The 13,251-nt window shown below is 37.9% G+C and overlaps 1 protein-coding gene and 1 pseudogene across 1 annotated transcript in view; one reads left to right on the forward strand and one right to left on the reverse strand.

Annotated features, from left to right (window-relative positions):
- The window catches only part of st3gal1l3 (ST3 beta-galactoside alpha-2,3-sialyltransferase 1, like 3), a 32,967-nt gene extending 24,467 nt beyond the window's left edge, over nucleotides 1-8,500 (reverse strand). Inside the window, exons 1-3 of the mRNA XM_021468306.3 lie at nucleotides 8,438-8,500; nucleotides 1,401-1,662; nucleotides 1,038-1,228 (exon numbers count right to left, since the gene is read on the reverse strand). Of these exons, the coding sequence (XP_021323981.1) occupies nucleotides 1,038-1,228; nucleotides 1,401-1,652 (443 nt within the window). The 5' untranslated portion in view covers nucleotides 1,653-1,662; nucleotides 8,438-8,500. The remainder of the gene's footprint in view (nucleotides 1-1,037; nucleotides 1,229-1,400; nucleotides 1,663-8,437) is intronic.
- On the forward strand, nucleotides 3,362-7,129 carry LOC568019 (uncharacterized; annotated as a pseudogene).
- Nucleotides 8,501-13,251: the final 4,751 nt, after the last annotated feature.

Genomic DNA, 13,251 nt, shown 5'->3' on the forward strand with positions numbered 1-13,251 from the left:
GCACCCAGAGGAAACCTATGCAAACACAGGAGGTCATGCACACTCCACACAGAAATGTCAACTGACCCAGCTGAGGCTCAAACCAGGGACATTTTTGCTGTGAGGCAATCGTGCTACCCACTGAGCCACCATGACGTCCATTTAAAATAGATGAAGAAAGATATTCTGGCCATCAACATGATAAGACAGATAAAAATTTCCCTCAGCAAAGCACAACCGAGTGTGTACGTTTTTCATGGAAAATGTGATTAAAGGTCTTAGTTTGTGATTAGTGTATAATTTGTTCTTGATAAAGTAACGTTTAGATTTAAATATTAGCACATAATTCATGTACTGCTATTGTAAAATGTTAATAATTCACATTAATTATGAACATGAAAAATAGTGCACTTGTTTTTTTATTTGAATTTTGGTGTTTGCTAGATGTTTTTTTCTAATGCTATATTCCAAAATACATATGGAAACAAGTGGATGAGGATGGCCCTTCCTCCCTGTCAAATAGTGTCACACTTTAAATTCCATCCTATTTGTGCTTTTGCACTTACAATAAAAAGCAAATAGTTGTATTCATATTTGAAAATGTACTTTTATTACACAGTTTTAACTAACTGATAATGTAATAAACATAAAGTTTAATTCTTTTTCCTTGGTGAACTGAAAATATTATGAAAACATTTCAAATTATGGCATAGATTAGTAAAATATCTGAGTAAATGTATTTAATAAAATTGCTTAGAATCATCATAAATCTGATCTTTGTTATGGCAAACCATGTCCATGTCTAAACAGAATATTGTAACATTTCAGGTGTTTTGGAAACAAGCTATATAGTAGAATCTGTTGCACCATATTTAAATGTACTATTTAAATGCAAATAACATATTTAAATATTCTATGCAAAGTTTGAACTGACAAAAGACATTGACTACACTGTAAACTATAGACACTTGTTTCATTGTGGATACAACAACAAAAATTAAACAGTTTAAAAAAACTATACTATAAGTGCAATGATTTTGTATTTAGTGTTCATTCACCTAATGACAAGATCATGGGCATCGATGAGAACACCATAGTGAGATCCATTAAGGTTCCCTGAATTCCCCACTACAGCACAGGTTCTGCAGCGGCCTGGACCAGCATCAGAGTAATCTTCTTCATTTGGGAATATGCCAAATAACATCTCTGACACTGCTTTGTAGTTCACTCTGCTTTTATACTGTAGCTTCTGTTCGAATAATAAAAGAACATATATGATTTTTGAATTTTCTTCTTTGTTGAATAACAAGTGTAACCCAATAGATTCTAGCAGTATAATCAAGTGGATTATTTTTTCTTTTCTTTTAAATGTATCAACGTGTTTCAGTAACAGTGAATTCCTGTTATGATATGGCACTTACTTGCCACCACCTGTAGAGTGCATCGCTGAGTATGCTGTTTTTCTTAGTCAGTAGAAGTTCGATGTTGGGGTCGTAGTGCATTCGGAACCATGCGTCATAAAAGATGTCAGCCACACACTGACCACATGCACAAACTCCAAAGATGTGTCTTTGTATAGAGGGTTGAGAGAATATAAATAAACAGATGATCAAACTCACACTTAAGGTGAGGCATCTTGTCCTTTTGGTGGCAAAGCACAGCAGTTTATGCATATCTTGATCCCTTTAACACAAAAAGTATGAATGACATAAAGAAATTAAGCTTAACATATGAATAAGATGTATGTATGTATGTATATTTGTAACAAGTTCAGTAAAATTTGCGGTTCATCTAAGCTTTTTAAAATAATATATATATATATATATATATATATATATATATATATATATATATATATATTAGTTTAAAAAGCTTAGATGAACCGCAAATTTTACTATATATGACTTTTATACTATATATATATATATATATATATATATATATATATATATATATATATATAAATATATATATATATATATTGAGTGTGTGTGTGTGTGTGTGTGTGTGTGTGTGTGTGTGTGTGTGTGTGTGTGTGTGTGTGTGTACACTCAAGTGCGAAATTATATGTACCCCTTGAAAATTCTGACCTAAAGTTGCATTTATTCAACCAAAAAGTTTGTTTTTAACTGCAAATGACACACAGGCTTCTCCCAAAAGATGATAAAATTATGTACAAGAGACATTGTGAGGGAAAAAAATATTTCTCAGCTTCTTTTATTTACTTTTTAACAAAAAGTGGCATGTACAAATTTATTTATTCACTTTGCAAAATTTCAGTTTATGGGAAAATCCAAAGTTCTATACCAATGCATATAGTCCAAGCTATCCCAAACCTTCCTAGTTAGCCTGATTCATTGGAAACGGGTGTTTTAACCTATGCAACAGGTGAAAAAACAGAAGCTCTCTGTTGTTGGTTCGTGGACAGTCATGGCTAAGACAAAGAAGATAAGTGAGGACATGCGGCTGCGCATTGTGGCTGCTTACCAGTCAAGAAAGGGTTAAAAGACCATATCTAAATGTGTTGACGTTCCAGTGGCTACAGTGCGAATGTGATTGGAAGCCAAAAATGACACCTGTGCTGGCCAGTAGGATTGTGAGAGAAGTGAAAAAAGGTTCACCACCAAAGCCATCATGATGAATCTGGGCTTTGCTAGTGGCAACACCTAAAGGCCATAGACAACTGGATAAAGAAGACTGATCTAGGTAACATTTTATTTTGATGGTCCATTTGATTATTAGTAGACTGTTTACTTAATATCTGTTGATACTGTTCCTTAAACAGACATTTAACTGAGTATAAGAAACTTTGCAAGTACATGCATTCGACACGGTTCATCATTGCATTTTGATTAACAGACTGGAAAAACTTGTAGGTCACTGTGGGAAAGTTTTAAATTGGTTCAATACATATGTTACAGAAAGGACATTTCTGGTAAATACAGATGAATAAACATCGCAAGAACATAATATATTATATGGTGTTCCTTAATGATGTGTCCCAAATGCATCCATGAGATGTTTCTTGCACAATTCAAGCCTGGCACAGCCAGTGACTCCTAGAAATAGACTAAGTGGCAACCAAGAATAGTTTGGTCGATTACTGGAGAGACAGTTTACGGCACAGAAAGACGGCCCTTGGGACAGTATGGGTTAGCACCCCAGCCTGTGTCTTTCGTGAGAGAGAACCCAAACAAGCTACGGAAAGCCCCACAGAGATATACCCCCAGGAGATCCCGAGAGGGGGGGAGGATGAGATCTCCAATCGGACGGATCAAAGGTTAATGACCCATGCAAATGAACAGATGACGGAAAAATATATATATATATATATGTGACATGCATTTGCGGAAAGCTGTGTAAGAACCATCGAGGCCTAAAAATCCATCAGGCCAGAATGAAATGTTTGGAGCAGGAGAGTAAGGTGCAACGCACAGGTCCTGAGCCTGTTGAGACGCAGGAAGAGCCCGGCCCGGAGGCAACCCACAGAGCCAAGTCCCTCCATGTACCAGAGCCTCAAATTCCAAGCGAAATAGTTCAACAGCGGATTAAATGGCCCCCAGCCAGCAAACGAAGTGAGTGGCTGCAGTTCGATGAAGATGTGTCCAACATCATTCAAGCCATAGCCAAAGGAGATGCAGATAGCCGACTCAAAACGATGACTACCATCATCTTCAGCTATGCTCTAGAAAGATTCGGTTGCGTAGAGAAAGGAAAGACCAAGCCCAACACCCCCTACACTATGAACTGTAGGGCTACCCAGATACATCACCTGCGTCAGGAGCTTCGCTCCCTCAAGAAACTGTATAGGAAAGCTACGGATGAGGGATGAGGAGAAGCAACCATTAGCAGAGTTGAAAAACATTTTGCGGAAGAAGCTGATGATCCTACGCAGGGCAGAGTGAGACAGGGGCTAGAGAGAGCCAGGAAGCGAGCTGCCTTCATCAACAATCCCTTTGGCTTCACAAAACAGCTGCTCGGGGACAAGCGGAGCGGTCGACTTGAGTGCTCAATAGAGGAAGTGAATCGCTTCATTGAGGACACAGTGAGTGATCCACTGAGAGAGCAGGAGCTGGAGCCAAACAAAGCACTTATCAGTCCCACCCCTCCAGCAAGAGAGTTCAGTTTGAGGGGGACTAGTCTGAAGGAGATCAAGGAAATCATTAAGGCATCTAGCTCAACATCTACTCCAGGCCCTAGTGGCATACCTTACCTTGTCTATAAGCGCTGCCCAGGGCTTTTCCTGCATCTGTGGAAGATCTTAAAGGTGATTTGGCAACGAGGAAAAGTTGCTGAGCAGTGGAGGTGTGCCGAGGGAGTGTGGATTTCTAAAGAGGAAAACTCGAAAAACATCAACCAGTTTCGAATCCTCTCTCTATTGAGTGTTGAAGGGAAGGTGTTTTTCAGCATCGTCTCACGAAGACTGACAGAGTTCCTCCTCGAGAACAATTATATTGACCCTTCAGTGCAGAAGGGAGGGATTCCTGGAGTTCCCGGCTGCTTGGAACATACTGGAGTAGTTACACAACTCATCAGAGAGGCCCATGAGAACAGAGGGGACTTGGTTGTCTTGTGGTTGGACTTGGCAAATGCCTATGGGTCCATACCCCACAAGTTGGTTGAGCTCGCTCTACACCGCCACCACGTTCCTAGTAAGATTAAGGACCTAATTCTGGATTACTACAATAATTTCAGGATGCGGGTCACATCTGGTTCAGAAACATCAAACTGGCATCGCATTGGGAAAGGAAAAATAACAGGCTGCACCATCTCAGTTATTCTTTTCGCTCTCGCCATGAACATGGTGGTCAAGTCAGCCAAAGTGGAATGCAGAGGGTGTGCGACAGCCCCCTATTAGAGCGCATATGGATGACCTTACCATCGCAACAACAACGGTCCCAGGGAGCAGGTGGATCTTACAAGGACTTGAAAGACTCATCGCCTGGGCTAGAATGAGTTTTAAGCCCTCCAAGTCTAGGTCCATGGTGCTGAAGAAGGGGAAAGTGGTTGACAAGTTCCATTTTTCCATCTCAGGAATGTCATCCCAACCATCACGGAGCAACCTGTCAAGAGTTTGGGGAAGCTCTTTGACTCCAGCCTAAAAGACTCTGCAGCCATCAAGTAGTCCAAAAGAGAACTTGGAGCTTGGCTGACGAAGGTTGACAAATCCGGCCTGCCTGGTAGATTCAAAGCCTGGATCTATCAGCACTCAATTCTGCCCCGAGTTTTGTGGCCTCTGCTGATCTATGCAGTCCCAATGTCAACAGTTGAGTCCCTAGAAAGGAAGATCAGTGGCTTTCTTCAAAAATGGTTGGGCCTCCCACGCAGTCTTACCAGTGCTGCACTATACGGGACAAGTAACACCTTGCAGCTCCTCACAGAGGAATTCATGGTCGTACGCACCAGGGAAGCCCTACAGTACAGGGACTCTAGAGACGGCAAGGTGTCATCAGCCTGCATCGAGGTAAGGACAGGCAGGAAATGGAATGCTGGGAAAGCAGTGGAGGTGGCAGAGTCACGCCTGAAACAAAAGGCTCTGGTGGGCACTGTAGAGACAGGCAGAGCGGGCTTGGGCTATTTTCCAAAGACCTTAGTTAGCCAGGTCAAAGGCAAGGAAGGACACCACCCACTCCAGGGAGAGGTTCGAGCAGGTGTGGAGAAAGAGAGAGTCAGCAGGGTGGTAGGACTCCGGCAGCAGGGAGCATGGACTAGGTGGGAGAATACACTGCTACGTAGGATCACCTGGGCGAACATCTTGCAGGCGGATTTTCAACGAGTCCGTTTCCTAGTACAAGCTGTCTACGATGTACTGCCAAGCCCATCGAACCTCCACGTTTGGGGAAAGAATGAGACACCTTCCTGCCTTCTTTGCTATGGAAGAGGCTCTCTAGAACATCTCCTCAGCAGTTGCTGCGAGCTTAGCCTCAGTCATTAACACCAGCAAGAACCATCGTGCTCCAAGGAAGGCAGTCCACTTCATCAAAGCTGGAGAAAAACCCTGGGCCCTCCCACAATTAACAACAGGCCTCCTCCACAAAGCCTCGGACTGGCAGCTGGAGGTCGACCTGGGAAAACAGCTGAGGTTTCCTCATCACATCGCTGCAACACGTCTCCGTCCAGACATTATAGCTATTTCAGAAGCTTCAAGACAGCTAATTATTCTGGAACTTACAGTGCCGTGGGAAGAGCGTATTGAAGAAGCGAATGAGAGGAAGCGCGCTAAGTACCAGGAATTAGTGGAGGAGTGCAGGTAGAGAGGCTGGAAATTTTTCTATGAGCCCATAGATATCGGATGCAGAAGCTTTGCAGGGCGTTCACTTTGCAAAGTTCTCAGTCATTTGTGCATTACAGGCGTGGCGAAGAAAAGGGCCATTCGATCCGCAAGCGAAGCCGCAGAGAAGGCCACAAGGTGGCTGTGGTTTATGAGGGCAGATCCGTGTACTGCTGTTAGGACACAAGTCGGGTGTATGATGTTGAAATACTTATTGCAGACAAAAAACCTACGCAAGAGAGGATTGAAGCAGAATTGTGTCCTTTATGTATACAATCTAAAAAAGAAATCAAGATCCTGGGTGTTATTTTCGATAGTGATCTTAATTTTAAATTTCATATTAATCAAGTTACAAAAACATGTTTTCATCATTTAAGAAACATTGCCAGAATTGATTCTTTCCTATCTTTTGATAATGCTAATTGTTTTTTTTTGTTTGTTTGTTTTTTTGCTCTCGGCTTGATTACTGCAGTGCTATTTATATTGGTTTACCTAAGGGTTATATAAGAAAGTTGCAACTGATATGCATCCTACTTTTATTTCTTTTTAAAAAAAAACACCCCAGGGTTGCCAACTTTGGTACAGTACCCGATCAAAATGGCCGCTCAAAACCCGTTGCATCCTGTTCTCAACCTCACCCCCGAACACCCTCTCCCCCTCGGTGTCCCGGGTTTTCAGAGACATGTTGGCAGGTTAGATGATCTCTCTTTTTGTATATTGTAGTGCTGTATTTATACTGATTTGCTCGCATTTCAGGAATGTGTGTTGTGTTGGCAGATTGAAATAAGCAAAGTCTGCACATGTTTAGCGTTTTTCCTTATCGCAAACTCAACAGCAGTCTGGTAACATTAATGGATTTGTTGTTATTTTCAGGGTTAATTATTGTGAAATCCCGATTGCAACAGAGAAATACTGTAAACTGTAACACTGTAAGATGATATCTCTGTAGATGGATGGCTTTTCATCTCACAATCAGCCTTATAATCTTAAAGTGTAACCAAAATCAGCAGTTTTGTCATCACTTTAGACAGAGTCATTTAAACACTAGCTCTAAAGTGATGTTGGTGAATTAGTAACGGCTTCTGCTGTTTTGAAGTCAGCTGCAGATGTGAATGAATGGCAGAAGAAAGTAGTTCCTAATAAAAAACGGATTTTAGACTCTCTGTTTTTGATTTTCTTCTTTATGTACAAGATTATGCCGTTGAATTGTTGTATAAACACAATTATGGCTGTATATCAGCACTGGTGGGGCGCACGCCTCCCACCATTACACAATCACCACTATTGTGTGATTGTGTGGATATATGCATATAGGTGTGTACATGTGTGCTTTTATCTGAGTATATATTTGTTGTTTATTTTGCTTTATTTGTCTATTTTTTTTTATTTGGTTTATTTTACAAAGCTTGTTTGTTGTTTGTGAAGCACTTTGAGTTGCATGTATGTAGGAAAAATGCTATACAAATTAAATGTAGTGTTATTATAATTGCAATTATTATTATGTCAACTTACACTTATCCTAAACCCTGCCTCACAGTCTACTTATAATTTAATGAGAATTACTTGACATGTAGATGGAATGTAACTTAAATTCAACAAACAGACCATCAAAATAAAGTGAGACCCTGGTCTATTGTTTTATGGTCAGATGAAACAAAAATGCAATTGTTTGGTCACAACAATGTAGCCCTCATTTGCCATAAAAAATGTTTTTCTTTTTTTTTTTTTCCAGCCAGTTCACTATAGGGAACCTGCTCACATTAAATGGCACCATTAAAAACATATTTTTATTATTGAAAAGGGTATGAATAATTTTGCACATGCCAATCTCACACAATATATTTTTTTCTATTATATTATAGTACATCATATTATTATCTTTTGGCAGAAGCTTGTGAATTCAATTAAACCAATCAAGCTATATTTATTTAGTGCTTATACAGTTTCAAAGAGTTGTTGTTCATCTAAGCATTTTAAACAAAAATTGCAATCAAATGTTACATTATGATTATAATATAATCATGTATATGTAGGCCACAGTTAATCATTTAATTTACAAAAAATAAAAATAAAAAAATAAAAAACAGGTAACAAAGTCATCTTTTACTTTTTTTATCCTGAAAAGCCATTTGTAATACATATACTCTACTTCACTTGGCACAAATAAAGCTGTGAGTTTCAACCCACCTTTGCAGATGTGGAGAGCAGAAGGATAAAATCACACTTCAAGTGTTTCATCATCAATTGTGTCTTTAGTAGCTCAGACTGCAGCCATGAATCCTGAAGTTAAGGTACTCTAGTTTAACCTGTGTGTCAGTGTAAGTGCGTGTATTTGCCTTCACACAGGAATGAGAATATTTGAATAACTACAAATAAGCTTGTATTCCTTCATTTCTCTTTTACAGGACTTCCATTTTTTTGACCTTCAATGTTAAAAAAGCATTGACATCTGATCTAAAGTTTAAAATACTTAAATAGACTACAAACACATTTCTACATGCCCAAATCCACCTTTGCAAAGTCACATAATAAATGTAAAAATGTGTTGCATATAATGTTGAGTAACATGCTATCTATCTATATATGTAAACAGATATCCCATGTAGGTCTCATTTAACATTTAGCTTGGATTGCTCTTCTGCTTAAGAAAAAAATTCTGAACTCAACAGATGTCTCGTCTTCCTAACTTTCAAGTCTTTACATTTCTCAAAACTTTCTGTTCAAAAGCAGACATTCAACATTGCCCCGTGCTCTGTTCTTGAAGTTCCCCCTGTTCTAGATTTAAGGGGAACAAATAAGAACAGCTTGCCAAGTTGTCTTGCATGGTCTTGTCTGTTTTCCTCATTTACAAGTTACTTTGGATAAAGTAAATATAATATCTTTCTTTATCCAGAACATGTCCTTTTCAAGGTTAACATTTGAATACCAGATCCAAACCAATTTCAAACCAATGGACACCACTGTATAGTTTATACTGTGAGTGTCACAGCAGCACATCTTATGTGCATATATAGTAGCTCACATGATTTCCATGATTTTGACTTGCATCAGACACACTTGCTTCACACTAGAATAGTATTATACCAAAATGAAAATTTTTGTTTATTAATTCATCCTCAATTTTTTCTTAAAATCTTAGACATATTTGACTGATATTCAATTAACTCTTACTCTTAATTAAGGTCTTCATGGATTCACTTAGATCTAAAAAGCTGAGGTCTGACTGGAGACCAGAGTGAGTTTGGGTCCAAATCTAATGTGTGCCATGAGTCAGGTCCAGTGTTACATGCTTCTGGTCTCAGGTAATTTAAAATGTGTTTACCAAATGTACCCAATCAGATATGATCCCTTTAATGATTGTCTATTTACAATATTTTAATCATATTAAATGCCTACAGCCTTACAAGCAGCCGCTCAGAATGCTCATGCAGAAGCACATCCCCCGGTGTTTCTGTCCTCAGAATTGGTTTGCACCGATAGACCTGAAAGACACATATGTTCATGTCTTCATTTTCCACGTCACTGGCAGTTTCTGCGGTCTGTGTGCCTCTAGAACAAGGGTTCAGGCATGTTGTGTTTCTGACGGAAGCTTCCACTACAGGATGTGGGGCCATGTGTTGCATGCATACCATACACAGAAGCAGCACATCAGCGTGAGGTGTGAGTCTCACTGAAGCAGCTGTGCTGCGAGAGTTTTGCCGCTGGGTCTATTTTTGCAGCGCTGCAAAAAAACATATTTAAAGTTTGTAAATCAGAGGGAATGCCCTGAAAGTACAATATCCATTAAAATAAAATAATTTCTACCAAGTTATATTATATGTTGTGTAGTTTATACTCACCATGAACAAACACGCATGGTGGCATCTGGTGTAGCTGGGGATAGAAGAAGACACCTGAAAGGCACCATGGATGACACTCGTCTTATAATAGAGGTTCAACATCAAACAGTCCTATTTGACCTAAAAAAATGTGATGTATAAAGACTTACAAGCCAAAGAAAAGCATGGGAGGCAGTGGCAGAAGTGGTTGGTATGGATGGTTAGTAGAGTCGTCATTTAGAATACACAACGTAACAAACAAATAAAGATAATTACATTGAAGATGTAAATTTAATATGTTATCTTTTGGATTGCATGTAATTTTGCTGTACATGTGTACATTTATATGTACATAGATTGATTTGGCAATGATGCGCTCATCAGCAGTCATTACATATGTTAACATTAACAGTTTTATGAAGATCAAAACAAACTATATTAACACTTCATAATTATATGTGAAGTTCAGATCAAGTATTCTTTTATAATGTGCATTTTTAGGTTTCTGTCTGTAAATGTAGTATATAAAAAGTTACAAAAAAGTAATTTTATTGGTTTTAAAGTGAAATAACTAAACAAAAGCAGAGAAGAAAAAAATTTGTTACTTTGTTTTTGCATTTAATCTTTTAAGGTACCCTTTTGACTAATTTAAAGCCACAAAATTATCTTAACATAATGTGATTTCTTTATACCCTGTGTAATATTTTTGTGGGCAAATGGAACACAATCTTGTTTTTAATACTTTTATTTAATTTTGAAAGAAACAATAAATACAATTTGTACAACTGTCTACAATATAAATGATTCAAACAAACACTTTAGAGTGATTATGATATTTGTACAGAAAAGATAATGATAGGAGGACATTGTCTATAGTCAATATAAAAATTACAGTCTTTATAGCTTTATGCAATTACTCAGCTTAGATCACATTGTCTTGCCATGGCACTTTTCCTTCAGGGGAGCAAAAAAATATGAGTATATCATCATAGGCTTCTCTGCTTACTCTATTTCCACCCATGTTTTAGACTGCACGCCCCTTCTTTCTTCAGTTGCATCCAGCCATCTCTGATTTTCTGCTGGATTTATTAGAAAATTTTGGATGATGCATGCAGCTATTACAAGCTGCATTTTCTGGCTGTACATTCGTGTGAAGTATCCTCCATCTGAATGCCAAAAGCACACTTCACTACCACCTTTGCTCTTGACATTTTGTAATTGAAGATTTTTCTCCATCTTGGAATTCTGAAAAAGTCTCATTAAATATGTTTTTAGTGGAAATGCATCAAAGAAAATGTGTAGTCTGCGTCATTGAAAATTTCCTCTGGTTAAAATACATGCTCCAAAAGTGTACAGGTGCCACAAGGGTGACAAGTGAAGATGGAAGGTATTAAGAGATGCCAAATATGCAACCTAGAAGTTTAGTATGTATTGTGTCTTTAATAATTAAATTTTTTACTTTAAAATATCAAGACTTTTTGTAATAGTGTCTTATAAACCTTTTGCATTCATAATAATATTATAATATTTGAATGATGATGACAATAAATCTTGACTAAACTGTAGAAGTGCATTGTGTATGTTGTTTTAAATATACTTATCTATTTTATCATTAATCTATTATAGTGTGAAGTTCCAGACAACATCTGCAAAGTGAGGAAGAATCAGTGGACATGACAGTGGAGGATGTGGATACAGAGGTAGCAGACCTTAGTAGACCATAGTCCATTTACACTTATACAGATGCCTGTAACACCCTCACAGACCACTCAAAGATCCAAATTTCCCCCACAACTGCCTGGAACCTCCACTCCACCACTTACATCAAGACATCACACCCTAACCCTCTCTGCACATCCCAGAGTACATAAACCCATGACTGATAGTCAGCCTCCAAAGCAGAGAAGAAGATGAACACAACAAGTAACATTGAACAACAACTTTTGGACATTATAAAGCAACCAACAACCTCTGCACAACCCCAGATTACGACAGGAGGATGAAATGTACTATTTTGCCCTGAGCTTAGTTCCAAAACTAAATAGGCTGCTTCCTAGGAACCGCAACAGGGCACAAATACATAGATTGAGTTACCTAGCTGAGATAGAATTAGATGATGAAGCTAAGAAACAGCAAGAACTTCAACCCGCCCACTTTTTTCTGTCACCCAGTACACCCAAGGAGCAGGATTTTACCACCCCACAACTGCTGATCACGGAAAACAAGGCCGCCACCCCCACCAGGAGAAATCACACATAGCAACAGCCAGCATGTCAGTACAACATTTTACCAATGTTTACCAAGAAATTTAATATTAAGTATAATCTTGTTTAATCTTCACTAAAATTCAGCAAAAAAATTTTGTAAATATTTTTTTTTTAATATTTAATACTAGTGATATTGTTGTTACTTGTTTTTTATTTGTATTGTTTAACAACATTCTTTGTATAGTCATACAAGTTGGATAATAATATTTGTTTATGTTTTAGTATTTTAATAATATCTTGTTTATAATGTTCACTAAAGTGTAATAATGACTTTATTTTATTGGTTATTAAAAGTTTCATCCAGATGACTTTTACAACGCAATTACAAACAGACAAATACACTTTTAGACACAAAATTAAAACAGCAACAAAATTAAAACTTTATCAACACACTGACATTATTTTACAAGAAGTATTTCCTGAAGTATTTTAGGTGGCGGTCTTGATGCAGTCGCAATTCTACCACAAGATGGTAATATGTACCATATTGTCTCCTACAATGGTTGACTGGGTGCACCCAAGTTCTGCGTCATACCCTCTCTTTCCCAGTCTCCTTAATCTCTCTCAATCAGGCACGCATATCACACTCAGAAGTTTGGTTAATATATGCCTTAAAAATACATGTTTAATAAAGGTAAAAATAGACAAAGGTAATAAAAAATGTATTAATTTTTCCCAGCATGGTACGCAACTTGTTAAATTAATTTAAATTTACAGTAGTTTTAAGCTCTGAAAAAGGTGCTTTATCCATGTCTTGTACACACTTAAAACTTGTAACTTAAAACTTTGTTTTGTAGGAATACTTACATTTAGACGAAATCTAAAATAATTAGTTTATTGCATAACAGTATGTATGACAGATGTATCTCACAATACTAGCAACACAGCCAATGCAGTGTAATTTCACCAAAAGGTT

This window comes from Danio rerio, chromosome 19 (genome assembly GCF_049306965.1).
Source record: "Danio rerio strain Tuebingen ecotype United States chromosome 19, GRCz12tu, whole genome shotgun sequence".
Classification (NCBI taxonomy): domain Eukaryota; kingdom Metazoa; phylum Chordata; class Actinopteri; order Cypriniformes; family Danionidae; genus Danio; species Danio rerio.